At 39.9% G+C, this 26,642-nt stretch overlaps 2 protein-coding genes across 2 annotated transcripts in view; both read left to right on the top strand.

Moving 5' to 3' along the window:
- The first annotated feature begins 3,228 nt into the window (after positions 1 to 3,228).
- LOC143752074 (asparagine--tRNA ligase, cytoplasmic-like) lies at positions 3,229 to 15,605 on the top strand. The gene is made up of 15 exons (XM_077245058.1): positions 3,229 to 3,448; positions 4,949 to 5,031; positions 5,123 to 5,188; positions 6,098 to 6,190; positions 6,301 to 6,390; positions 7,331 to 7,409; positions 7,597 to 7,667; positions 8,862 to 8,948; positions 10,233 to 10,454; positions 10,929 to 11,128; positions 12,286 to 12,421; positions 12,671 to 12,784; positions 12,886 to 13,017; positions 14,341 to 14,472; positions 15,404 to 15,605. Exons 1-15 carry the CDS (start codon positions 3,415 to 3,417, stop codon positions 15,533 to 15,535), a joined length of 1,671 nt encoding a protein of 556 aa, XP_077101173.1. The 5' UTR covers positions 3,229 to 3,414; the 3' UTR covers positions 15,536 to 15,605.
- A 5,015-nt stretch (positions 15,606 to 20,620) lies between these two features.
- The window catches only part of palmdb (palmdelphin b), a 38,376-nt gene continuing 32,354 nt past the window's right edge, over positions 20,621 to 26,642 (top strand). Inside the window, exon 1 of the mRNA XM_077245080.1 lies at positions 20,621 to 20,727. The gene's annotated coding sequence lies outside the window, so the exon portion shown is untranslated. The remainder of the gene's footprint in view (positions 20,728 to 26,642) is intronic.

Below are 26,642 nucleotides of genomic sequence, written 5' to 3'. Positions count from 1 at the left end.
TTTCTAGCAGATTGAGTTAAGGATTCTGCACTATTATCAGCCTGCACTATCTAGAACTTCATGACAGAACTTTGTATTTCTGTCATGAAAACTCTTTGGTATAGTAATGGATATGGCAATATTTGGTCCTGGCGGATTAGATCTGCTATCGCTGCTGCTGCTGCTGTTGCTGTTGATTATTGCTGCTGCAGAGCAAGTACCGAGACTTGCTACTGCCAATAGATACACAGTCATGCTATATAAACATTTAATACATGAGACATGAGACATGAGAAACATGACAAAATTATATCAGATAATTTAAGATATAGCCAAATAGCCGAAGGCTATTGCTATACATTTGTAAAGCAACTTTACACAGTTGCACAGGGTAATGGAGAAATAGACAATATGAGCAATATAAATGGTGTTGAGAGAGAAAACAGCTGCAGCATCGGCAGATATGCATATATCTGCACAATCAATGACAGACAGAAAGGACAAACACCCCCCAAAACAGCAGATCTACCACCATGACATATGTTCATAGCCTCGCTAATACTGATTCAACTCATGGACTTATACACCTTTATATTATACACCTGAACTGCTTCAACTTATAGGGAGACATTTAAATGTGCAGTGTTTGGGTACTCAGGACCAAGACTGCACTGCATGTAGGCCTATATGGTGTATCAGGCAAATAAACAAACATTTTTAGATTGGATTAGGCAACTTTCTTTGAATTTTAAGTTCCTAAAATTATTGTCACTTGATGCTGCAAAGTTATTTATGACCTTTAAAATGAAATGGTCATCATAATTTGTGAATAATTGCAAAAAATACCGTTGCCAATCATGGGTTACCATAAACGTATATGCTGACTTGACAGATAACAGTTTTACAACACTATTCGACAGTTTGGGCATTGTGTAAATAAATGAGTAATTTTGATTTAAAAAATCCTTAAGATGTTGGGTTTACTCAAATAAATAAAATATTTCTGAATGTATAATTATGTGCAATATGCATAACTTTAAATCAGTTAAACAAATTATTAAATAAAGTCAGGACAACTCAATTTTATAAGGCTTTGGAAAGCTCAAGAGCTGAAAAAGGCTCATCGTTTTTGTAAATAAACAAAAACAGCATGTTGTGTCAATTGGGTACTTTTATTTTTTTTTGTGGAGAAGAGAAGACGAGTATCCTTAACTGAACAGAACTGCTCACACTACATGTCCTGTTAAACTAAAAAGAGAAAAAGACATGATTTTTAGGAAATGATTGTTACAATTTTTAAAGTTATAATTTATAGACATTTTAAAATAGAAATCATTTACCTGTTGAGAGTATATGTTCACAGTCTGTGTAGTAACTGTAGTTGTATAGCTGGGAAAATCAGTAATGAGGAGGCTTTGACAGTTACAGATTTGAAAAACAAAAAAGCTGAAATAAAGAACCCTAAACTCGAACACAAATAACTATTTCAGTATATAAAGGGTTCTTCAGGACGATATGGTAAATAGAACTGTTACGTGTAAAGAACCTTCAAAGAACCATCTTTTTTTAGAGTGCACCCACAGCTAACAAGCTTCCAGAAGAGAACTAATAAACTATTGGTTCTCGGCTTTCAAATCAAATAAGGAATCATCTTTCAGCAAAATTGTCCTTTCTGAGAGTTGATAGACAATCAAAACTGAGTGTTCACTGGATGAACAGGGTTGATTGTAATATTAACAAGACTGTAAATAATCTCACAAGTTAAGACTGTGTCTTAAGAACTAGTTTGACCAACAATTAATTAGGACTGATCAGTCTTACTTTTTTTAATTCAAATTAGACCAATCTACTTTTTCTACCAAAATGGCTGGAGACAATTCATGACCTATCAACAAAAGTTCCGAGTTCTGAAACAAAATACACAGCAGAAAAGTGCAAATGTCTAACAATTAAGGGCTGAACATGAAATCAATAAGTTCAAAACTCAAAGTCAAAGATTCAAAGAAGAAATTTCAATGTTGCAAAAAGGCAATCCATCTGTTAAAACGAACAGTTGCTTTTCTAAACTGGATCCAATACTTCAGGATGGGTTGAGCGTTAGAGGTTGTCTTGATAGATCTGCAATGCCTGAGCATTTAAAGCCATTCATTACCCAAATATTCCCATGTCACAACTTTAATCTTAAGAGATATTCATGAAACAATTGGACATTTAGGAAGGAACTTTATGCTTTCAAAGTTGCGACAAAAATTCTGTGAAGACTAAAGTTTTACTGTTTATTGTTATTTTTAGTATTATTTTTCTTTATATGGAAAGTGGATTGTGCCATGTGCAAGAATGAGGTATACGTTGTAAGTCCCTCAGTGGTGTATATAAGCTCAATCCTTACTGCACTAATTCAGAGAAACAGGGAAACATAGACCTGGAATTAGACCTGTGTATTATTTTATTATTTAAAATAATAAATAAGAGATCTCTTGACAAAATAACTGGTGTTGCTTCTGTGATTCAACAATAACAGGGAAAGGCTTAATTTTCAAATCTACATTCTGGCTTCTAGTTTCTCTCCAAATGATGTAGAAAGATCAGAGCAAATGCTGTGGAGAAAAAGATGTCGGAGCTGCCACACGATAGAATAATACCAGATCAACCACCGACCTTTCACCAATGTCGGGGTAGACTACTTTGGACCGTTTGAAGTCAGACAAGGTAGAAGTAATGTTAGAAGATATGGCGTATTGTTTACCTGCCTGACAACAAGAGCTGTGCACACTGAAGTTGCACATACGCTGGACACAGACTCTTGTTTAAATGCCATCAGACGCTTTGTGTTATGAAAAAAGAAAAGAAAAAAAGGACAAAATATGGCGATGAGATAAGACAGCGACTGCAATATATTGAAAAATATTTTGGCCTGTAAAATAGCGACTATTTTAAATTGTATTAATTTCTAAGTAGCCTAATTCTTACTGAGTTTTTATACAGCGTGAAATCATATTATAATTTTAAAAATGTATTATTTCTCTTTCTAGGGGCTCGAGCCTCTGCCCTTTTTCAAAATTAATCAAAAGTGCTCCTCTCAAACAAATATTAATGATAATATTTTGGTAAATAAAACAAAATGCATTTGATTATAATTAGCATGACAATGTGTACAAAAGTGTAGTAGACACTGTTCTCGGAGGAGACCTGCGAGATTTCGTTTACTTTTAAGGCGAGTTTTTTTTTTTGCGTCATCTTGCGAATCTACCAATCCCCAACTGAAGCGACAACAGGGAAAGTTTCACGCCTTTGCGCATGCGTCTCCAGAAGCTCGTGCGACGTGCACTGGTGTGTAGCGACAGGAAGATAGACGGACCATCCGATTTACGCCGCGTTTGAAACAACTGCCGAACCGAACCGGACAAAACTCGTCTGAGGTCTAAAGAGCTCAATATGGCGGACGAGGCTGTCGGTCAGATGTCGATCAGTAAGTTTGATGATGATGATTAGAGATGAAGAATCCTGCATATTGTCTGCAGTGTTGCGTTAGATTCTGCACTCTATTCCATATGCTGTATTTTATTTATACATACCCAACTGCACACTATACTATACAGTAGCTATATATTATGTACTATAGGGATGTGACCAAAGCCGAATACCATGTTCGGTAAGGAAAGGACGTGTAGCCTAATATGGAGCCACTAATTAAAGGGAATAACTTACGAGTAAGAATATATATTTCAGTGCGATCTTTCTCAATTATAGCCTATAGTTGGGAAATAATACTGTATTTAATTTGCGGGCATCTGGGCACCGCTATTAGAAAGCGGAGTATTGAAATCGCTTTTGAATGTGCACTTGTTTTTTACTTTCACTTTCGATATTCGTTATCACTATAGTGTAGGGAGCGGCAGTAAGATTAGATATTCATCAGTGGCCTTTGGGATCTGACAATCATTCACCATTGTCCAGTCTACCATTTCTCCTTACTCTCTTCATGTGGTCAGTCAGGGGTGTCCAAACTTTTCACAGTTGCCCAGATTTAATACTGTGGACACGTCACACACTGGAGGGCGCCTGACTTGTATGTTCACCAAGGCTAACGTTACATTTATTTAATAAAAAATACAGTAAAAACAATAATATTGTGAAATTTTATTACAATTCCAAGTAATAGGTAAATTTAAAGTAAGAGTGGTTTTATTTCATATTAAATGCTGTAAAAATACAGTAATAAACCGTTATATTGTGAATTTTACAAATCAAACTAATATAAATGTGAATGTATTCAATTATCGTGGTTTATTTGAAATGTGACTAGTTGAAATAGAGTGGTGCAGGTATGACGTCACTTTGTAGGCCAATAGGCAGTTCGCATCACACTGGATTTAGGCTTCTGGCACACCCCTAGTATATACTATAGGTGCTTCTCAAACGGAAGGCTGCGTCCTTCCTAGTCCAGTCCTTCAGAGGCTTGTAGGTTGTTAGCATTAAACGCTAGAATGAGAGTCTAGTAAATGCATCAAGCACATTTTGCTAAACGTGAATGTGAAATTTCCAAAAACATTTTTAAGAAGAACACATCTATACACATCTACACATAATGGCTGTTTCAAAAGTGAATATTGGCAAAATTAATAATGTTTGTAACAACAATAGGTATAAAAATATATAAACTAAAATACCAACAACATAAAACAACCTCATTTGGACTTTCTTGAAACATCGTTTTTCCTCTTAAAAAGGCCATAATAGCTGTTTAGGCCTAATGATTTTTGAAACCGAATCAATGATAAATAAGTAGCTTGTGAGTATTGATATATATATATTAGTACTGCAAAATCGATGTGTCCATCCCTACCTAGTGCCCTCAGTGGCACACTAAAGCTACGTACGTTGGATAACCTTTTACAGCAGTAAAGTCTGCTGTGAATCTGCTTGCAAACTGGTGGAATGTTAAATCTGCTGTTGTTTGGTCCTGCAGAAGAACTGTATGTATCTGATAAACATGGCAGTGATGTGGATGGAGATGGATCTGAGCAGAAACCCTTTAAAACCCCACTCAAGGTGCAGTGAGTTTTCTCTGCATTGCTATATGATGCCATTTTCTGTGTTTTGTTTCATACTTTTCTCATTCATATTTCCTACATGTTTTCAGGCACTGTTGTTTGCCGGAAAAGAACCTTTTCCAGTGATCTATGTGGATTCGCAGAAGGAAGGAGAGGTGTGTAAACCTGCAGTTAACAAGTAACTAACCGTAACAAAAATAATCATATAAATCTCATAAAAATAATTATATAAAATAAACATAAATTATTATTGATTTAAAATATCAGTTCCTGACATACACCTACACTCAGCCAATTACACTCTAATATTATATTCATTATAAAAACAATCAGTTTCAACATCCACTGAGGAAAGCAATATCTTTTTATTTGACTTTTTAATGGTTGAGGGAATTTCCCATGACAGCTAAAACAACTTCCTTTGTTTAAATTCAGTCCCTTTCAATTTAGAAGTCTTACTCTTACAACTTACTCATGAAGTCTTTGTTGCCATCTAATGGTGTAATAATGTAACTTTCACAGAAGTCCATATCACTACCACTAATAGACAATTTCTCAATACCAAATACAGCATATAATTTATGTTAAAGTAATATTTATTGAACAACAATATTTAAATGAACAACAATGGACATTTTAAAAGACAATAGGAAATAAACACAAGTATACAATTCAGTCAAACATGCAAAGGCAGTGCTCTAGTACAAGATTTCTGTTAAATATAGTCTAAATCTAAAATTATTAAAGTTAACAGCCCCTAACACAATGTCATTTGCCCAGGAACAAGTAATATATTAATAAGAGCAAAGATTGCCCATTTCATACACCCAGAATTAATTATATCTCATGTTCAACCACTATAAGAGCCAGCGGTAAATTCCTGAAAGACTGGCCAAAATTTAAAACAAGTGAAGGGGGTCTGAATACTTTCTGAGTTTATATTTTCTGAAAAATGTATATTTAATTAATATTTAAATAAATTGGTGAAGTTTTGTAGGAATAGCAATTAACCTGTAACTTATTGCTCTTAATAGTTTGACATTATGGTTTGTTTGTGTTGTCAGCGTTGGGCCGTCATCTCTAAGACTCAAATGAAGAGCACAAAGAAGCTCTTTAACCGAGACCAAATGAAGAGTGAGAACAAAGACAAGAAGGAGGTACCTGGAACATTCTGTGATTATACACCAATAATTCCTGTTGTATGCATCATGTTATTTTTTTTATTTTTATTTTTTTAAACCTGTCTGTTTAATGTCATGATTGACAGACTGAAGATGCTGAACGCAGAGAGAAGAATCTGGAAGAAGCTAAAAAGATCACCATCGAGAATGACCCCAGCCTTCCTGAACCCAAAACCGTGAGTGTCAGAGTGTTTTCTGCATACTTACAGAATGTAATATTGATTATATAATAGCTCTGATTTACAGTCTGAGGTGGTTTTAGGAGCAGTGATGGGTGTAATTAATAATCAGCTGCAAGTTTGCATCTCTATAAACTTTACAATTGAGTTTACATTTCACAATTGTGACTTTTTTTCTAGGAATACTGAGTTTCCACCTTGCAAATCTGACTTCATTTCTTTCTCAGAATTCCAAGTTTTTATCTCTCAATTATGACTTTTCTCTGAATTCTGAGTTTGTACACTGTCACACTGTTTGTACACGGTCGCTGTTTAGATTTTAATAGGCATATACTTAAGAATCTATGATTGAATCATTATTACAGTGATTATGTTTCTAGCATGTAATTTGTCTGGCAAAAATAAGTGTGGCTTTTCCATTTCTCAAACAACTTTGTCGGAAGACGCATCGTGGCCCTATTGCAGGATGAGAATGCCAAGATTAATCAGGGTTAAAATGGCGAAAGAATGGTTCAGAGAGCATGAAGAATCGTTTTCACATATGAATTGGCACCTCTGAGTATTGAGCTTAAATTCATTGAAGGACTTTACAGAGTGCTCACCTCTTGCATTGTTAGTGAGAATAGAGGGATCGCATTACATTGCAATAGCATTGTTGCAAAGCTTAGAGGGAATATTGGTCTGAATGCAGCAGACAACAGGAGCATTTAATATAGTGGGTGCATTTTTATAATTAGTTTTTTTGTTCCCCTTGTCAGAGTAGCTATAATCGATTATGGTCTATTACTGCATCGATGCAAAATCTTCATCCGCAATCGCGATGCATCGTAGAAACGATTAATTTCGACACCCCTAATTTGAACGTAGGCAGTGAAGTCGATATGGAATGAAAGTCTGCTTTCTCGAGATTTTCTGGTTTGTTTTCTGTATCTCTCAGTTGAAGATTGGTAGACTGGAGCCGCTCAGAGAAAAGAGGGTGAAGGTGTTCGGTTGGGTCCATCGGTTACGCAGACAAGGTGAGCAGATTTTATGTGTTTGTTCATTCAGAATCGATTCTGTCTTTCTCAGCTGTCTGATTCAGGGACTTCTGTCTGAATCTCCTGCTTTGATTCACATATTCACATATTTATAAAGCTCTGATTCAACGAAAATACTAAATTAGTAAAAATACTAATTAAAATTTATTTGCTAATGTTTTCTCAGGAAAGAATCTTCTGTTTATTGTGCTACGTGACGGAACGGGTTTCCTGCAGTGTGTTCTCACGGACAAACTGGTACTGTGTGTTTTTTTGTCGATATTTTACACAGTTATAAATGCTTCAATAAGTCCTATTTACTCTGTCAGTTATCAGTGCTTTTAGTTATTAGGATTAAGGCTAGACAATGCCCTCAATTAAAGACAATAAAGCAAAAATTAACTCAAAATTACATAAAATAAAATGATGTATTATATAGTGTACATTAGCGGTCAGAAGTTTGGGTTAGGTAAGATGTTTTTTTTAAGTCTTTTCTGCACACTAAGAAATTCATTAATTTCTTGATAAAATTTTGATTCATTGATCAAAAATGATTAGAATTTAAAATAGCCTGTTTTCTTGTAACATGTAATTTATTCCTGTTATCAAAGCTGAATTTTCAGCATCATTACTCCAGTCTTCAGTGTCACATGTCTCTTTAGAAATTAATCTAATATGCTGATTTGCTGCTTTAGAAACATACATTGTTAAAATTAAAAAGTTAAAAAGAACGTTTATTTGTAATAAAATATTTTTTTATAACATTATAAATGTCTTTACTGTCACTTTAGATCTATTTAATTAATCCTTGATGAATTAACATTTTCTTAAAAAAACAACAAAAAAAACGTTTGAACAATAGTGTAATATAAATATATTTTTTAGAATTGTAACGGTATTTGTTGCATGTTTTAAATCATGCCAGCAACAATAAAAATCATGTAAGCATGTATGAAACATGCTAGAAACATACTAATGTGGAAAAACATGATAGCAACGTGCTGTTTGATGTTATCAACATGCTAAACTTGCTAGCAAAATTATCAAATATGTTAGCAATTTACTAAATCATGCTAGCAACAAACTGAAACATGCTAGCAGTGTGTCAATTCATGTTAAAAACAAGCAATTCGTTAATTCATGCTAAAAAAATGGTAGCAGTTTGCTAAAACATTAACAATGTGTTAAAATATACCAGCAACTTGCTAAAACATTTTAACAATGTGCTAGAACATAGCATTTTATTGACTTTGAGGGCTTTGTCAAACCAAAATGAACTTTGTTCACAAACTTCACTCATCTAGCTGTAATTTGCATTTGTTCTGAAATGGGTTGTTTATATTCATTTATCCAAAACAGCTGTGTTTGATTATATTGAGTGTAAGAGATGAAATACAGTAAAAGTCTCTTTCAGATAGTCTCTGAGATGATGGATGTGTGTGTTGTGTGCAGTGTCAGTGTTATAATGGACTGGTGTTGTCTACAGAGAGTACCGTCGCTCTGTACGGAACTGTGAAACCTGTTCCTGAGGGCAAACAGGTGAGGAATTACCCTGATTATTTAATTAACATCGGTGTTGGGGAAGCTACTCGCTACAACCTACTCGTAAGTTAAAGTAGTCAATTTACATTTACAAGTTACTATCAAAAAGTTGCTAGCTACATTTAAACTACTTTATTTTCAATGACATGTTAATATGTATGTTATAAGAAAAATATTTGGGGTTTAAAAAAACATTGTAAAGCAATTATGATTTCAGAGAGTAGGGTAAATTCAGGTTGATTGGGACACTTTTCCCCAGTCATTTTAATAGCAAAAAGTGTCCCCATCGGTTGATTTAGTAAACTATCTTATACTCACAATAATAAAATATAGCCTATATCTCAAACTGACTGTCAAAGTGCAAAATTGCTACAAATGTAACATCAATACAAGAACAAAATGAATGCAACTTAAATTGGATACACAGGAGAAGTAAAATATGCAGTTTAAACTCACAGCACATGCGGTATTTATTGTGAACGGAGCCGCTGTGAGCCGCCAATCATGATCACCATTGAAATCCCTCTGCAACCAGCCTTTGCCATGTGATAAGCACTCTACTATATCGCTATTTCATTTTCTGTTCGATTAGTGATCTTTTTGGTTAATTACAAAACTTTGGCGGGACAGATTAAACTATGGTAGTTCATCATTGTAATTCAATCCGAAATTGAGCTGACATTTGGTATAGAGTGCAGTAAAGCAGGAAAATTAATCAGTTTAAAAAGGCTATTATTCACCTCCTGTATGTGCTTTAAGTCGTTAACGCAAAGAGCGCTTTAATATTTGGTTTGCATAAATTACAGTCGATTTATGTGAAATATCCACATCTGTGCATCCTTTACATAATCATCAGACGATCTCTTGTCGGTGGACGGATGGCGGTAATTAACAAATTTAGTTTGTGATCTAGTAAGCAGAAGACGCTAAACTACTTCAATGCATTTCAGGCTCGTGACTCGTCAGAACGCAAAAACGAAATGTAGCTTTTGGTTGTGGTACTTGCTGGAAAAAGTAGTTAGCTACTGTAATGCTATTGAAAAATGTAGTTACGTTAGTAGCGTCGCTACTTGTAGCTAGCTACTCCCCAACACTGTTTAACATTAATATCATTTTTATATAATATAATATAATTAAAATTAACTACCTATGTTTAAAAGTTGATCAAAATGAAAGTTTGCTCACCCTTTAAGTCTTTTCCATACCTATTTGAATTCCAAAACAGAAAAATTGTGTTTTTTTGGGGAGGTTTTGTCCTTCATGCATGTTTTGTTTTGCAAGGCTCCGGGCGGCCATGAGCTGCACTGTGATTTCTGGGAGCTGATCGGTCTGGCTCCGGCGGGAGGTGCTGATAACCTGCTCAACGAAGAGTCTGACGTGGACGTGCAGCTGAACAACAGGCACATGATGATCCGCGGGGAAAACATCTCCAAGATCCTGAAAGTCCGATCCACCGTCATGCAGTGTTTTCGGGATCATTTCTTCAGCCGTGGTTACTGCGAGGTCATTCCCGAAGCCATGCACACATTATGCACAGGCTCCTTGATAGTTCACCCCTTCTTTAAGCTGAACACAATCAAAGTTATATTAAATAATATCCTGGCTCTTCCCTCTTTTTTTGGCTCTTCTAAAAAGTGCATCTGTTCATCATAAAAGTAATCCATAATAAATGCCTTCTGAAGCCAAGCGATGGGTTTCTGTAAGAAAAATATCTATATTTAAAAATGTACAAACTATAATCTCTGGCTTCTGGCAACAGCTGTACACGCGTTTACGAGAGAGTCAAGTTCCTCACTAGAAGGGTGACCTCTGACCTCAAGTCTTAAAAAGTCTAAAGTTTGATTTTTTTAAATCCTAATTTTGAGGCATAGACCACAAAATGACATTTCCAACTTAATTTTTTATAAATCTTGAATACTCTGGATTACAGATTTAAGAGATGTTATTAAACAGAGGTTTGTTTGTTGTGGTCCTCAGATAACTCCGCCCACTCTGGTGCAGACGCAGGTGGAGGGTGGGTCCACTCTCTTCAGTCTCGATTACTTTGGTGAGAACGCGTACCTGACGCAGTCGTCTCAGCTCTACCTGGAGACCTGCATCCCTGCGCTGGGTGACACCTTCTGCATCGCCCAGTCGTACCGCGCCGAGCAGTCGCGCACCCGCAGACACCTGTCCGAGTGAGTCCGGAGCCGTTTACTGAAACAGACAGAAGTGGGGCAGTGTAATGGAGTTTAGGATGACTATGAAGTTTTGTTTTAGAAAGAAACCTCTTCTGGTCACCAAGGCTGCATTTATTTGATCAAAAATACAGTAAAAATTGCTATTTTTAAAAATGCTATTACTATCTAAAATAGCTGTTTTCTATGTTAATATATGTTTAAAATGTAATTAGAGATACACCGATTGGAATCAGATGGTTTTTCACATAATCGGCCCGAACTGGTGACCGGCCGGTTAGTCTCATCTGTTCTGTCGTCAGCGCCACAGGCAATAACGTACGGAGCCGTGCACATGACATGCATGAAAAAAATTCCCTAAATTTACTAAATAGTATGCAAAATATTTGCTTGTGTGTATGATGAATAGTTTTACAACGTACATACTGTAGTAAACATGGACATTGAAATGCATGTGTGATGCACGAGAACAACATACGTGCTGGGTCGGCACACCTTCAAAGTGAACGTGCGAAAATTTAAATCACCTAATCGCATTTCTTTTTAGCAGTATGATTATTCAAAGCATTTTAGATGGTTTATTCTTATCATTGCATTATTAGTCAATAATACTAATTATTGCATTATAATACAATAAATATAATTATTGTTTAATTATAACAATTGTTTAATTATAACAATTGCATGATTTGTTCATGCAATGAAAAAATCAAACAAAAGTAAATTAAATAGCTCAACCGAGTGAATGTTTCAAGTGGTTTCCCCCAATTGAATTGAAAATATAAGTTTTAATGACTTCTGCGGTCTCAAAATGATTCAACCTTCTGAATTGAATCCCTTACAACAGCACAAATCTGCAGAACATGCAACAAAGAAAAGGTGCCAACTGCACTTGTTATTATTTGGAAAAGTATTGTACGGGTCAGTTTTATTCATAGGCTTGTAATCTTTGGACTTTTGAGTGATCAGTGAAAAAGAGAAAAAGCTGAATTTATCAATGTATTGTAAAATGACAACTGTGTTATATACAGCAACTAATTTTCAGTTAATTGTTATTTCTACCTCTTTCCAGTCACAGAGCACTTTATTTTAGAAAGTCCTGTAACTTTATTTTAGTCCCCATAAACCAAAAAAAACTAACACGTGTGTGTTCTCAGGTACACCCACATAGAGGCTGAGTGTCCGTTCATGACTTATGAAGACCTTCTGAACCGGTTGGAGGATCTGGTGTGTGACGTGGTCGACAGGGTTCTAAAGTCTCCTGCTGCTCAACTGCTCTACGACATCAACCCAGTACGACCCCGACCTCACACAACACCATTATATGTGTCTGAGTATCAGTAAAATATCACAGAGGTTCTGGAAACTATGAAACATAAATCTATGTTACTCAGGCCTGGGAAATTCATGAAACTGATACATTTTAAAAAGGCACTGTGGATATTATTTTAAATATTTGTAAAATATGGATCTTAAAATGTCAAAAGTATGGAGACACTGGAATCTGTACATTACATCTATTTTTGATTTTTCCTATTGCAGGACTTCAAGCCTCCCAAACGTCCGTTCAAGAGGATGAACTACCCCGACGCCATTGTGTGGCTGAGAGAGCACAACATCAAGAAGGATGATGGGACATTTTATGAGTTTGGAGAGGTTTGTTATGATGAGTCTCATACATTGTTGCTTAACTATGTAAGAAACAAGAAACACTTGAATTAAAATGATTTTTGACTGTTTGTGTGTCATTTCTACAGGATATCCCAGAAGCCCCTGAACGCCTGATGACCGACACCATTAATGAGACCATCCTGCTGTGTCGATTCCCGGCTGAGATCAAATCCTTCTACATGCAGCGCTGCCCTGAGGACCGTCGCCTCACTGAATCGGTCAGGACCAGACTTATTAACCTGTCATAACCAGCGCAAAACAAAAAAAATCCTGTAACAAATGATTTTTCCTGTCTACACCAAAGCCATTGCATTCAATGAGATTTCACTGTGGGCGGAGTTACCAGCCAGGCACAAAATGAGGCGGAGCTGATACTGATCAGACACTGGCTGAAACAAAACGTTTTACAAGCAACGTATCTTAGGTGATTTAATGATCAGTTGATGGCAGTTATCAAGCCTGTTAACTGTCAGTGTCACTTGCTGCTTTTTTATTTTCCTTTTTTGATTTCCCATATTTAAGTAATCATAATCGAAAGCTTAAACACTCAAAATTCATTATGTGAAAACCATTTTGAAATTGGACATTGCGTTACCGTGAAAATTGTACTTTAAAACCCCTTACAAGATTTTCTTGCAAATTTAGCAATTTTCAAGTCCAAACTATTTTCGTAAAATATGCATTTTTTGTATAAGATGTAAATGTTAAAGTTCCGCTCTTATGCTTTTTTGCATATTATTCCTTTTCATGCAGTGTGTAATAGGGCTGCAACTAACGATTATTTTGATTTAGAATCTATTAGTTGGCTGATTATTTTTTTTGATTAATCAAATAAAAGGCCTAATTTTTTTTTTTACTTACAAAACACACTATTCCACATCCCGCCCAATGCTGTCCTTCAAACAAACGTGTCAGCTGAGTGCTATAAAAACATACATTGTGAATATATCTACCCTTACAAAAATTAACCATGGTTTTACAACAAATAAATTAATAAAACAGTGGTTGTAGTTATTTCATGGTAACACAAATTAATCATGGCTTTGCTTCAAATTCATAGTTTAATTATGGTATTTGTGTGGTTAATCATATGGTAATCAATAAACCAAAAGAACTTGGTTTTACTATAATAATGGTGGGGTTTAGAGAGACTGAATCCTTAAGCAAACTATTTCGGACACCGTGAGAAAACAGTTGATGCTTGTGTTTTTTCCAACGCTATCTCACGACCAATTCGTACGAATTTGAACGAGTGATTAAAAAGTGGCTAATTCGTATGAATGAAATTTGTACGATTTGTCTTAACCCACGTGATGGCTAGGTTTAGGGGCGGGGTCAGGGGTAGGTCATTCGTATAAATTCATACGAATTAGCCACCTCGTAAAATTCGTACGAATTGCCGTGAGATTGGGCTGGTTTTTTTGGACCTTGAATGCATGTAAACCTGTTGTAGGAGACACAACAACGTAAATGAGTCTGTAGGAGAGCAGTATTCAGCAGAATTGTGTTGTACATGGCTGATGTGTTTGTGTTTATGTCAGGTGGATGTGCTGATGCCCAACGTCGGGGAGATCGTGGGAGGCTCCATGCGTATCTGGGACTCTGAGGAACTCCTGGAAGGGTATAAGAGAGAGAAAATCGACCCCACACCCTACTACTGGTACACTGACCAGGTAACAGCCTTCTGCCAGCAGTTCATCTAGACCAGAAGCCTCAGCAAACTTGGAAAGATTAAAATGATCTAAAATAATACAAAATTATTTAAAAATAGACAAAGCAAACATTAAAACGAGCAACTTCAGAACAAAAAAAAAATTCTTATCATTTAGTTGTCAACATTATAATATTTAATCAAGTAGAAATTTTGAGTGTGTGTGTGGGGTAATACTTTTATTCATCAAGGATGCATTGAACTAGTCAAGAGTGACTTGATTGATTGAAGACTTGATTGATTTGATGGATCATGTGACACTGAAGACTGGAGTAATGATGCTAAAATTCAGCTTTGATCACAGGAATAAATTACAGTTTACAATATTCACATAGAAAACAGATATTTTAAATTGTAATTATATTTCAAAATTTTTACAGTATTTTTCATCAAATAAATGCAGCCTTGATGAACAGAAGAGACTTCTGAAAAAAAAAAATCTTACCAGGCACAAACTTTTATAATTGTGTACATCCTAATCTTTTTTTATTTGCCCTGAAGTCATATAAACAGTGTTTTTTTTTCCTTTCAAAATAGCTATTGCTGGCAATTAGATTAACAATGTTTCATGTAAAATCTAAATCTAGTCAATAATTGTAATGATATAATAACTAAGCCTGGTTTGCAGAAGAATGTGAAATCATTTTCATTTACATGCAGCAGTATAATACATAATAATAAACAGCAATATTTGCCTGTATATAAAATATTTTAATATATGAGTGACATTTTTTGTCAGATTTTTATTGAAATGGTTTGATCACAATAATGCAATTGAACTTGACAAAAATGCCACCAAAATCATCTTGAATATTCAATATATCATCCAGCCCTTTGTGATACCACATTGGTTGAAATATTCACCTCTAAGTGTGTAACATTGTGTGTTGCAGAGAAAGTTCGGCACGTGTCCTCACGGTGGATACGGTCTGGGACTGGAGCGGTTCCTCACCTGGCTCCTGAACCGCCACCACATCCGTGACGTCTGCCTGTATCCGCGCTTCATTCAGCGCTGCCGGCCTTAAGCGCATACACACACACACTGCAAGAGACCAACTAGGATATCCCATCACTCACACTTATTGCTGGAGATCATATATATATATATATATATATATATATATATATTTTTTTTTTTTCTTTCTTTTTTTCTAATGTTTAAAGATCTAATCAAAAGATGGTTTGAAAGATGATTCAGTTATTCAGTGATTGCATTATATTACTGTCTGTAAAATTCATCTGCACTGCTGTTTACTTAAATACACATTCATTTTTTAATAGATAAATACAGAATGACAGTATATTAAGCAATAAAAGTAACATACCTTTTGAAATTATTTAAGGTTTTCATTAACTTTCTTATTAGAAAAATCAGAAATCAGATACATAGAAAAGTTAAAGAAAGGCTTACTCTTACTAAATTTACTTTTTGTGTAAAAACAAACAGACACATTTCTGTTGAATTAATGGGTCCATGTTATTCCATAACATAAAATGATTGTCTTCTTAATGATATTCAGGTACAAGAAATTTCACTTTACAGAAATAAAGGGTTGTGCGATTGTAATATGGTATTAAGTGTTCTGATCTTATATTTGCAAGCAATAGACAGTTGAGGCAGTGAAACAATACTTTTGATAATAATGTGGCCAAGGATAGAGATTTTATGTTAATGACAAACTGACAACAATAACAATAAAAAAAAAACTTGAATGTCGGGGATGCGTTGGGTTCACGTCAATTAGGAAAGAAAATTCCCTCCTTTAGCCCTATCTTATGATATTATTATTATAAATCTTATTGTGTGTGTGTGTATATATATATATATATATATATATATATATATATATATATATATGCATATGTATGTATATGTAGTAATTTACATTATTGAGATTAAATATGAAGGCCCTAACCTGCAGCAAAAAAAAAAAAAAAAAAAAAAAAACTTATAACAAATACGGGAAAAAAATAAAATACACAAATAAATGTAGTTGATTGGGACACTTTTCGTCATTGAGATGACTGGGCAAAAAAAGTGTGACCAAGGTCTCTCCGCATTAGAGAACCTTTCAATTAACAACTTTCTAGCTTTCCATAACAGAAACATGGCTCTTGTCTTGATCAAACATATCAGAGATGATTACAGTAAAAAATACATATTGATTCAGCGCAAAGTGATTTCACACGGGAGGAATGTAACCCTCATATTAGGCTGGAGAATGCTATAGAACCCTTGCCAGAGATTCACTTCCCTATAAACCATTGATTCCAGGCATTACACTCAGGCCTTTAGCTCCAAATCCCACCACACACCAGATCTGGCACCAGTAAAGCCAAGTCGGCAGGTTGGAGGTTATTTACGGATGAGATACAGGTTGGAGCATGAATTTAAGCATGCTATGAAATGGTTTAAGTAAATTATTAATAGTTTCTGCTAGAGACTTTTGTAAAACAAACAAAGCTGAGCAAAAGGTAAAACAAGTGTAAAACAGAAAATGCCGGAAAGGGGAATAAAAATGTTTAATGTAGTAGTAAAATTATTTAAATAGAGCCTTTATATAATCGTACAAATGCACAAACATATGGATATCTATATTAGCTATATAAGCAATATTAACATAATTTTTAATGCAATAATATTAGGCAATAGGCTACAGTAGGCTACATTACACACACACCTCTTAAAAAAGTATACTTTGTAGGCTATATAGATATCGGCAGAAAGGTTGAAAGAGACGGCTTGTTTTCATGGCGTCGACAGACCTATTTCCCTCCCATATATTTCTTTAGGAAATCGAGTAAAAATGTTTCCCCAACAGAACCGGAAGACAATACAATGCTGAATAAAATCGTAGTTTTTGTTATTTTTGGACCAAAATGTATTTCCGATGCTTCAAAACATTCTAACTAACCCACTGATGTCACATGGACTACTTTGATGATGTCTTTATTTCCTTTCTGGACAAGGACAGTATACCGTACAAACATTTTCAATGGAGGGACAGAAAGCTCTCGAACTAAATCTAAAATATCTTAAACTGTGTTCTGAAGATGAACGGAGGTCTTACGGGCTTGGAGCGACAAGAGGGTGAGTCATTAATGACATCATTTTCATTTTTGGGTGAACTAACCCTTTAACGTCCATACTTTTCCACAAAGCCAAAAAGAATACTGATGCTGCAGTTGAAGCAAGTTATGTGGTGAGTGAGTTGATGGCTAAAGCAGGAAAGTCATTCACTGAAGGGTTTATGAAGGATTTCATGTTGAAAGTCCCTGATAGTCTATGTCCAGAAAAGAAGGGCTTGTTCAACAATCTCTCTCTATCGGCAAACCAACACGATCTCATGAAAGTGCGTATCTATAGCACACATTTTATTTCTCGTGAATATGACACGCTAAAGTTTTTGCGTACATATGATACGCACTGTAAACCCCTTGGGTAGGTTTTGGAGTATGTGTGCCATAAAGTGCGAATCAAATGCACGCGAAACACATTTTTGGGGTATGTATAGGCCTAAATGGGACGAGAAAACGTTAAAATAAAGTAGCCAAATGGAAAAAGAGTTGCACTAACTGTTAAAATATTATATTAAAGATATTTTTAAATATAGTAGGCTATCTGTTTAATGGCCTATTGATGTTTACATTTTTGATTGTTAAGTATGACAAAAATATGTTAGTTACAGAATTTGAAGTAAATGAGAGCTAACATTTCAGCAAGTGAAGTAAATTTTCAGAAAAATATTGCGCTTTCTTGTTGTGCTTGAATGTTTAAATGGCCCTCCTATGAGATGTCATTCACAGCAATGGCTCCCATACAACTGCGTTTGTGGCCCCTGATTTAGAGCTTATCTTTAACTTTTTTTTCTTTTTTTTTAGTTGGTCACCCATTGCACTGGAAGGGCAGCATTGAGGGTTTTCCCGAAAGATAAATTGAGTTGTTTTAGATTGATTAAAACTTTTATCTAAATATTCGTTTTTAAAATAAGCTTGTGGTAGGAGTTTTTGAACAATTCTTTAGAGGGAATCAACTTTTTTTAAGACGTTCACTCGTCGCCACCTGCTGACTTAAAGGGATAGTTCACTCAAAAATAAAAATTCTGTCATCATTTTCTCACCCTCAGGTTGTTTTAGGCAGGTATATGTTTCTTTGTTTTGCTAAACACAAAGAAAAAAAAAAAGAAAAAAAACTATGGAAGTCAATGTTGCCCCACAACTGTTTGGGTACAAACATTCTTCAAAATATCTCCTTTTGTGTTCAGCAGAAGAAAGAAATCCATACAAGTTTGTAACAATTTCGGGGTGAGTAAATGATCACAGAATTTTCCTTTTTGGGTGAACGATCCCTTTAACTGTGCAAGTCTTTAGGTAAACAGTCAAAAAATTCAAGTCCCTGAATTCCACTTGTTCTTCTGGGATATGTAACAGTTTGGTAATTGAGGTAATGGACAGTTATGCTCAGACATGTCAGGCCCTTCAATTTAGGCGATTCCATCGAACTCCAATGCCTCAAAATCGATGAATCAATCATTATTGGAATCGAATCTCATTCCTTGCAACCATTCACAGCATCATTTTGGGATCATGCATTCATGACTCACATTTTGCTCAGTAATACAAACTCTAGTTATTTTTGTTAGAACATAGAAATGAAAGGTTCTGCTCCTCTCACTGTGGGTTTTCTGGCTGCCATGGCAACAGAAACAGTACCTGAATCGAGAATTGGGCTACAGCTGACAGCTGGGTCGTTGTAGGATTTCATGATCATAAAACATACTAACACTATAAAGAACATATGTCAAACTTTATATGTACATGTGTCATTGGGACTCATAATGCGATTCTTATGTTCCTGTGTCTTTTTCAGGAAGCTTTACACAATATGTGAAATGGAAACATGGGGAAACTGCTCTAATATACACAAAAAGGAGTCTGTTACATATCAGGTGACTTCCAGACAAAAGCATTTAAAATAAGGCACAGATACGTGGATTTATAGGATATGGCGTGTATTGAAATGTCTACAGCAAGGTTGTTAAGTTCTCATCATCATCAGCTGTTTTTTCATCTTTTTTCACACAAAGCTCACAGTAAAGGTTAACTCTATCTTCTCATTCAAACTCTTTTTCACGCCCACACACACATGGATTTAAGAGTTCTTGCCCTACAATTTCATAATATTGAAGTTATGAACACTCTAAAGCAGATAGATCTCCCTGAAGGACAAAATAAGTGCTGTGCAATTGGTTGCACAGTGTAATCTATGGTATGTGTGTATTGCTGTATTTTATTTAGTAGCAATTATGCATTAATTTGATCAAAAGTGACAGTAAAGACATTTATTGTTACAAAATATTTGCATTTCAAATAAATCCTTTCCTTTTGAATTTTCATTTTATCAAAAAATCCTGAAAAAGTATCAGTTTCCATTTTCTAAAAATAAAGTTTTTTTATTAGAAAATCAGCATATTAGAATGATTTCTGAAGGATCATGTGACACTAAAGACTGGAGTAATGATGCTGAAAATTCAGCTTTGCATCACAGGAATTAATCCGATTTTAACATATTCAAATAGAAAGCATTTATTTTAATTATATAATTATAATAATGTTTCTCAATGTTACTGCTTTTACTGTATTATTGATCAAATACATGCAGCCTTGGTGAGCATATAAGACTTCTTCAAAAAATTTAACTACTACAAATTTTTAACAGTTAGTGTGATCATAAATAAGTACACTTCTATAATCAAAGCAAAAGTACCATTGAAATGTGTTCCCTTTTGTGACTGACAGTTCAGTGAGATCAGGAGAGCATTGTGGGTGTTTGTGGGAGATCAGAGTCACTCCAGCGCTCTGACAGACTCTTTGTGTTGCTGATGAGGGAAAGACACTCTAATGGATCAGAGGAAGAATCTATCTATCTATCTATCTATCTATCTATCTATCTATCTATCTATCTATCTATCTATCTATCTATCTATCTATCTATCTTCCTGTTGTTATGTCAATCACAAAAGAGTTTACTGATCTCTCTTCTTCTTTTCCCCCTCTCCTATATTCCTCTCCTGCAGGGTTGTGAAAGAGAGACTATCTGAGCCAACAAACAAACATTGACTGGTGCTTCAAAGATGTCAAGCTGTCATTCGGGGGGTTCAGCCGAATTGAATCCTTAACATCACAACTGCATCTGGAACTGACAGATTCATAAAAGGTCCGTTTCTCAGATGTTCAAATTTATGTACAGTTTCCTTTTACATGGATTGATTCCTCCCATATATGACAGACTGTGTGTAGGAAGCTTGGCTCCACATTGTACAGGCTCAGGACAGCGTTCTGTTCTGGTGAAAGATGCGCCCTGGGTTTCTGTTTATTAGTGGGCCAGCGGGAATGTGACAGGCTGCGATGGTGTTGTACGAGGCGTAGCCAGCAGCAATGTCCCACATTTATGTTCACTCTGCAAGCTGTCCCCTTAGTGTGTGTCTGTGTGTGTCCTGGTAAACCCTACATTATGGGGACAAAATGTCACCACAAATATGGCAATATCTGAAATCCTTGTCCTTGTGGGGACATTGTTTTGTCCCCATGAGGATAACAGCTAATAAATCATCCGAAGTGATGTTTTTTGAAAATGTAAAAATACAAAAAGTTTTCTGTGAAGGGAAGGTTTAGGGGTAGGATTAGTTTACAAGGATAGGCTATACAGTTTGTACAGAGTAAAAATCATTATCTCTATGGAAAGTCCCAAAACATGAAAACACAACATCTGTATATACCATATTATTATGGTTTTTAAACATGGCCCCATGGTAATATTTATGTAACGCTGGCAGGAGGAATGAAGCAGAGAGCGAATCCAAATGCAAGCACTTTAATTATCTAACAGACAAGTAATCCAAAAAACTCTAAACTCAGAAAAGGCACACAGGACACAGAACTAGGAACATCAAACAACGACCGACAAACACCAACTGAAGAACAAGGGTATAAATACACAGGCAAACAAGCTAAACAAGATAACAAGGGGGCGTGGCTAATCAGAAACACATGGGGAGACTAATCAACAGAACGGGGAACAGCTGAACATGTACAGACAGGGAAACACATGACAGACAAGAACAAAACACAACGCCCACACCGTGACATAGCAGCCCCCCCCCCCCTATGGGCGGCTCCCGACGCCCCTTGAGACAAAAACAAAACGAAACAAAAAAAACACTAAAGTTCAGGAGGGTGGTGAAGTGGAGGCGGTCTTGGGGGAGGGACGGAGGGCCAGGTTCGTGGAGTGAGGGTGGACCTGGACCGTGGGCGGCCAGGGCGGTGAAGACCCCTCGGGCGGCCAGGGCGGTGAAGACCCCTCGGGCGGCCAGGGCGGTGAAGACCCCTCGGGCGGCCAGGGCGGTGAAGACCCCTCGGGCGGCCAGGGCGGTGAAGACCCCTCGGGCGGCCAGGGCGGTGAAGACCCCTCGGGCGGCCAGGGCGGTGAAGACCCCTCGGGCGGCCAGGGCGGTGAAGACCCCTCGGGCGGCCAGGGCGGTGAAGACCCCTCGGGCGGCCAGGGCGGTGAAGACCCCTCGGGCGGCCAGGGCGGTGAAGACCCCTCGGGCGGCCAGGGCGGTGAAGACCCCTCGGGCGGTGAAGACCCCTCGGGCGGTGAAGGTGGCTCAGGAACAGCAGACACCGGCTCAGGAACAGCAGACACCGGCTCAGGAACAGCAGACACCGGCTCAGGAACAGCAGACACCGGCTCAGGAACAGCAGACACCGGCTCAGGAACAGCAGACACCGGCTCAGGAACAGCAGACACCGGCTCAGGAACAGCAGACACCGGCTCAGGAACAGCAGACACCGGCTCAGGAACAGCAGACACACACTCGGGCTCGGGAACAGACCACACAGACACTGGCTCGGGCTCAGGAACAGACAACACACACACTGGCTCAGGAACAGACAACACACAGAATGGCTCGGGAACAGACACTGGCTCCGGTTCTGGAACAGACACCAGAACAGAAACAGCCACAAGGACAGACGTAAACACAGAAACAAACATAGAGCGATCAGGTTCAGGCGTGACTTGAACAGCCTCTGGATCGGCAGACGCGACTTGAACAGCCTCTGGATCGGCAGACGCGACTTGAACAGCCTCTGGATCGGCAGACGCGACTTGAACAGCCTCTGGATCGGCAGACGCGACTTGAGCAGCCTCTGGATCGGCAGACGCGACTTGAGCAGCCTCTGGATCGGCAGACGCGACTTGAGCAGCCTCTGGATCGGCAGACGCGACTTGAGCAGCCTCTGGATCGGCAGACGCGACTTGAGCAGCCTCTGGATCGGCAGACGCGACTTGAGCAGCCTCTGGATCGGCAGACGCGACTTGAGCAGCCTCTGGATCGGCAGACGCGACTTGAGCAGCCTCTGGATCGGCAGACGCGACTTGAGCAGCCTCTGGATCGGCAGACGCGACTTGAGCAGCCTCTGGATCGGCAGACGCGACTTGAGCAGCCTCTGGATCGGCAGACGCGACTTGAGCAGCCTCTGGATCGGCAGACGCGACTTGAGCAGCCTCTGGATCGGCAGACGCGACTTGAGCAGCTTCTGGATCGGCAGACGCGACTTGAGCAGCCTCTGGATCGGCAGACGCGACTTGAGCAGCCTCTGGATCGGCAGACGCGACTTGAGCAGCCTCTGGATCGGCAGACGCGACTTGAGCAGCCTCTGGATCGGCAGACGCGACTTGAGCAGCCTCTGGATCGGCAGACGCGACTTGAGCAGCCTCTGGATCGGCAGACGCGACTTGAGCAGCCTCTGGATCGGCAGACGCGACTTGAGCAGCCTCTGGATCGGCAGACGCGACTTGAGCAGCCTCTGGATCGGCAGACGCGACTTGAGCAGCCTCTGGATCGGCAGACGCGACTTGAGCAGCCTCTGGATCGGCAGACGCGACTTGAGCAGCCTCTGGATCGGCAGACGCGACTTGAGCAGCCTCTGGATCGGCAGACGCGACTTGAGCAGCCTCTGGATCGGCAGACGCGACTTGAGCAGCCTCTGGATCGGCAGACGCGACTTGAGCAGCCTCTGGATCGGCAGACGCGACTTGAGCAGCCTCTGGATCGGCAGACGCGACTTGAGCAGCCTCTGGATCGGCAGACGCGACTTGAGCAGCCTCTGGATCGGCAGACGTGACTTGAACAGTCTCTGGATCGGACGGGACCAGCGGCGAGGACTCTGGGCTGACAGGAAGTACAGGGAGGACTTCCAGGCATTGCGGGACGCGGGAAGTCCTCTTCCGTCTCCGAGAGCGAGAGGACGCTGTGCTGGACGGGACCAGCGGTGAGGGCGCTGTGCTGGACGGGACCAGCGGTGAGGGCGCTGTGCTGGACGGGACCAGCGGTGAGGGCGCTGTGCTGGACGGGACCAGCGGTGAGGGCGCTGTGCTGGACGGGACCAGCGGTGAGGGCGCTGTGCTGGACGGGACCAGCGGTGAAGGCTCTGTGCTGGACGGGACCAGCGGTGAAGGCTCTGTGCTGGACGGGACCAGCGGTGAAGGCTCTGTGCTGGACGGGACCAGCGGTGAAGGCTCTGTGCTGGACGGGACCAGCCGTGAAGGCTCTGTGCTGGACGGGACCAGCCGTGAAGGCTCTGTGCTGGACGGGACCAGCGGTGAAGGCTCTTTGCTGGACGGGACCAGCGGTGAAGGCTCTTTGCTGGACGGGACCAGCGGTGAAGGCTCTTTGCTGGACGGGACCAGCGGTGAAGGCTCTTTGCTGGACGGGACCAGCGGTGAAGGCTCTTTGCTGGACGGGACCAGCGGTGAAGGCTCTTTGCTGGACGGGACCAGCGGTGAAGGCTCTGTGCTGGACGGGACCAGCGGTGAAGGCTCTGTGCTGGACGGGACCAGCGGTGAAGGCTCTGGCCGGACGTGGCTGACGTGAAGCTCTGGCCGGACGTGGCTGACGTGAAGCTCTGGCCGGACGTGGCTGACGTGAAGCTCTGGCCGGACGTGGCTGACGTGAAGCTCTGGCCGGACGTGGCTGACGTGAAGCTCTGGCCGGACGTGGCTGACGTGAAGCTCTGGCCGGACGTGGCTGACGTGAAGCTCTGGCCGGACGTGGCTGACGTGAAGCTCTGGCCGGACGTGGCTGACGTGAAGCTCTGGCCGGACGTGGCTGACGTGAAGCTCTGGCCGGACGTGGCTGACGTGAAGCTCTGGCCGGACGTGGCTGACGTGAAGCTCTGGCCGGACGTGGCTGACGTGAAGCTCTGGCCGGACGTGGCTGACGTGAAGCTCTGGCCGGACGTGGCTGACGTGAAGCTCTGGCCGGACGTGGCTGACGTGAAGCTCTGGCCGGACGTGGCTGACGTGAAGCTCTGGCCGGACGTGGCTGACGCGAAGCTCTGGCCGGACGTGGCTGACGCGAAGCTCTGGCCGGACGTGGCTGACGCGAAGCTCTGGCCGGACGTGGCTGACGCGAAGCTCTGGCCGGACGTGGCTGACGCGAAGCTCTGGCCGGACGTGGCTGACGCGAAGCTCTGGCCGGACGTGGCTGACGCGAAGCTCTGGCCGGACGTGGCTGACGCGAAGCTCTGGCCGGACGTGGCTGACGCGAAGCTCTGGCCGGACGTGGCTGACGTGAAGCTCTGGCCGGACGTGGCTGACGTGAAGCTCTGGCCGGACGTGGCTGACGTGAAGCTCAGGCATGTCGTGGTGAAGCTCAGGCATGTCGTGGTGAAGCTCAGGCATGTCTTGGTGAACGTGTAGAACAGGTGATGACGTGGCGTGCCACGGGAGGAAGCTCTCCAGACATCTGGTCCAGACCGGAGAGATCGGGGAGCTCCCTCGGGTCGACCTCCTTAGCCCCCAGCCGGTAGCACATCTTAATCGCCTCATCACCCAGAGAGCAGGAGGCAGCGAGGGGAACAAACCCCCAGGTGTACTGGAACAGATCAAGGCTTTCCAGGGCCAAGGCCGCGATCTGTCCAGCGAACTCCCGGTCTAGCCTGTGTAGATCAGGCGAGATCCGTGCTGCTGGATTCATATTTGGTCGGTCGTTATGTAACGCTGGCAGGAGGAATGAAGCAGAGAGCGAATCCAAATGCAAGCACTTTAATTATCTAACAGACAAGTAATCCAAAAAACTCTAAACTCAGAAAAGGCACACAGGACACAGAACTAGGAACATCAAACAACGACCGACAAACACCAACTGAAGAACAAGGGTATAAATACACAGGCAAACAAGCTAAACAAGATAACAAGGGGGCGTGGCTAATCAGAAACACATGGGGAGACTAATCAACAGAACGGGGAACAGCTGAACATGTACAGACAGGGAAACACATGACAGACAAGAACAAGGAACAAAACACAACGCCCACACCGTGACAATTTAATTTCTTTGGTAGTATCTGAGGTACTTTAGAGACAATATACATGCCATGGTATATAATTATGGCAATTTGACAGTGCTTGATGTATCACTAACAGCAAATACCGTAGCATTTCCATGTTTTTTGTTCATGGTATCATGATAGTACCATGGCTTTTAGAATATAGTAATTCCTGGTATATAAATAATATAGTAATCTTTTAGTCACTCACAAAAAGTGCATGGGGTACTAGTACTGTGGGACCACCATGGTTTATTTGACCATGTATTATTAATATTCTTGGAAGTATGTAAATAAATACCATATTACTTAGTACCATGGTTTCTTTAAGAGTACCATATATTGCCATCCTATACCATCACTTTACCATGGTACAGCCACAGTACTATTTTGTAAGCAAGACTAACACCAAGTAAGAGTACCATTTTAAATACAATGGTATATGACTGTGGTATGCTACATATCAAAGTACCATGGTAATACAATCAGATATAACAGAATTTCTCCTGTTTCCCTCAGCATAAGCGTCTTGTTTGTGTTGTGTTTTTTTTTACAGTATGAGGTACAGGTGCTGATGGTTTGGAATCTCTAGCAGTGCAGACTTTCCCGCGTGTACGTGGGTCTATCTTTAGCGCTCTATGGCCAAATAACTTGGCATGGGATCAGCCCGTTGCCATGGACACTTTTGTACAAGCTTCAGGCTGCTGATTCGTGAATGTAGAGTGAAAGCACGTGCCA

This window comes from Siphateles boraxobius, unplaced genomic scaffold (genome assembly GCF_051911475.1).
Source record: "Siphateles boraxobius isolate OS27281-9 unplaced genomic scaffold, OSU_SipBor_1 26, whole genome shotgun sequence".
In the NCBI taxonomy this organism is placed as follows: Eukaryota; Metazoa; Chordata; class Actinopteri; order Cypriniformes; family Leuciscidae; genus Siphateles; species Siphateles boraxobius.
Note: the sequence above shows the minus strand (reverse complement) of the source record. Positions and strands in the feature narration are given on the sequence as shown.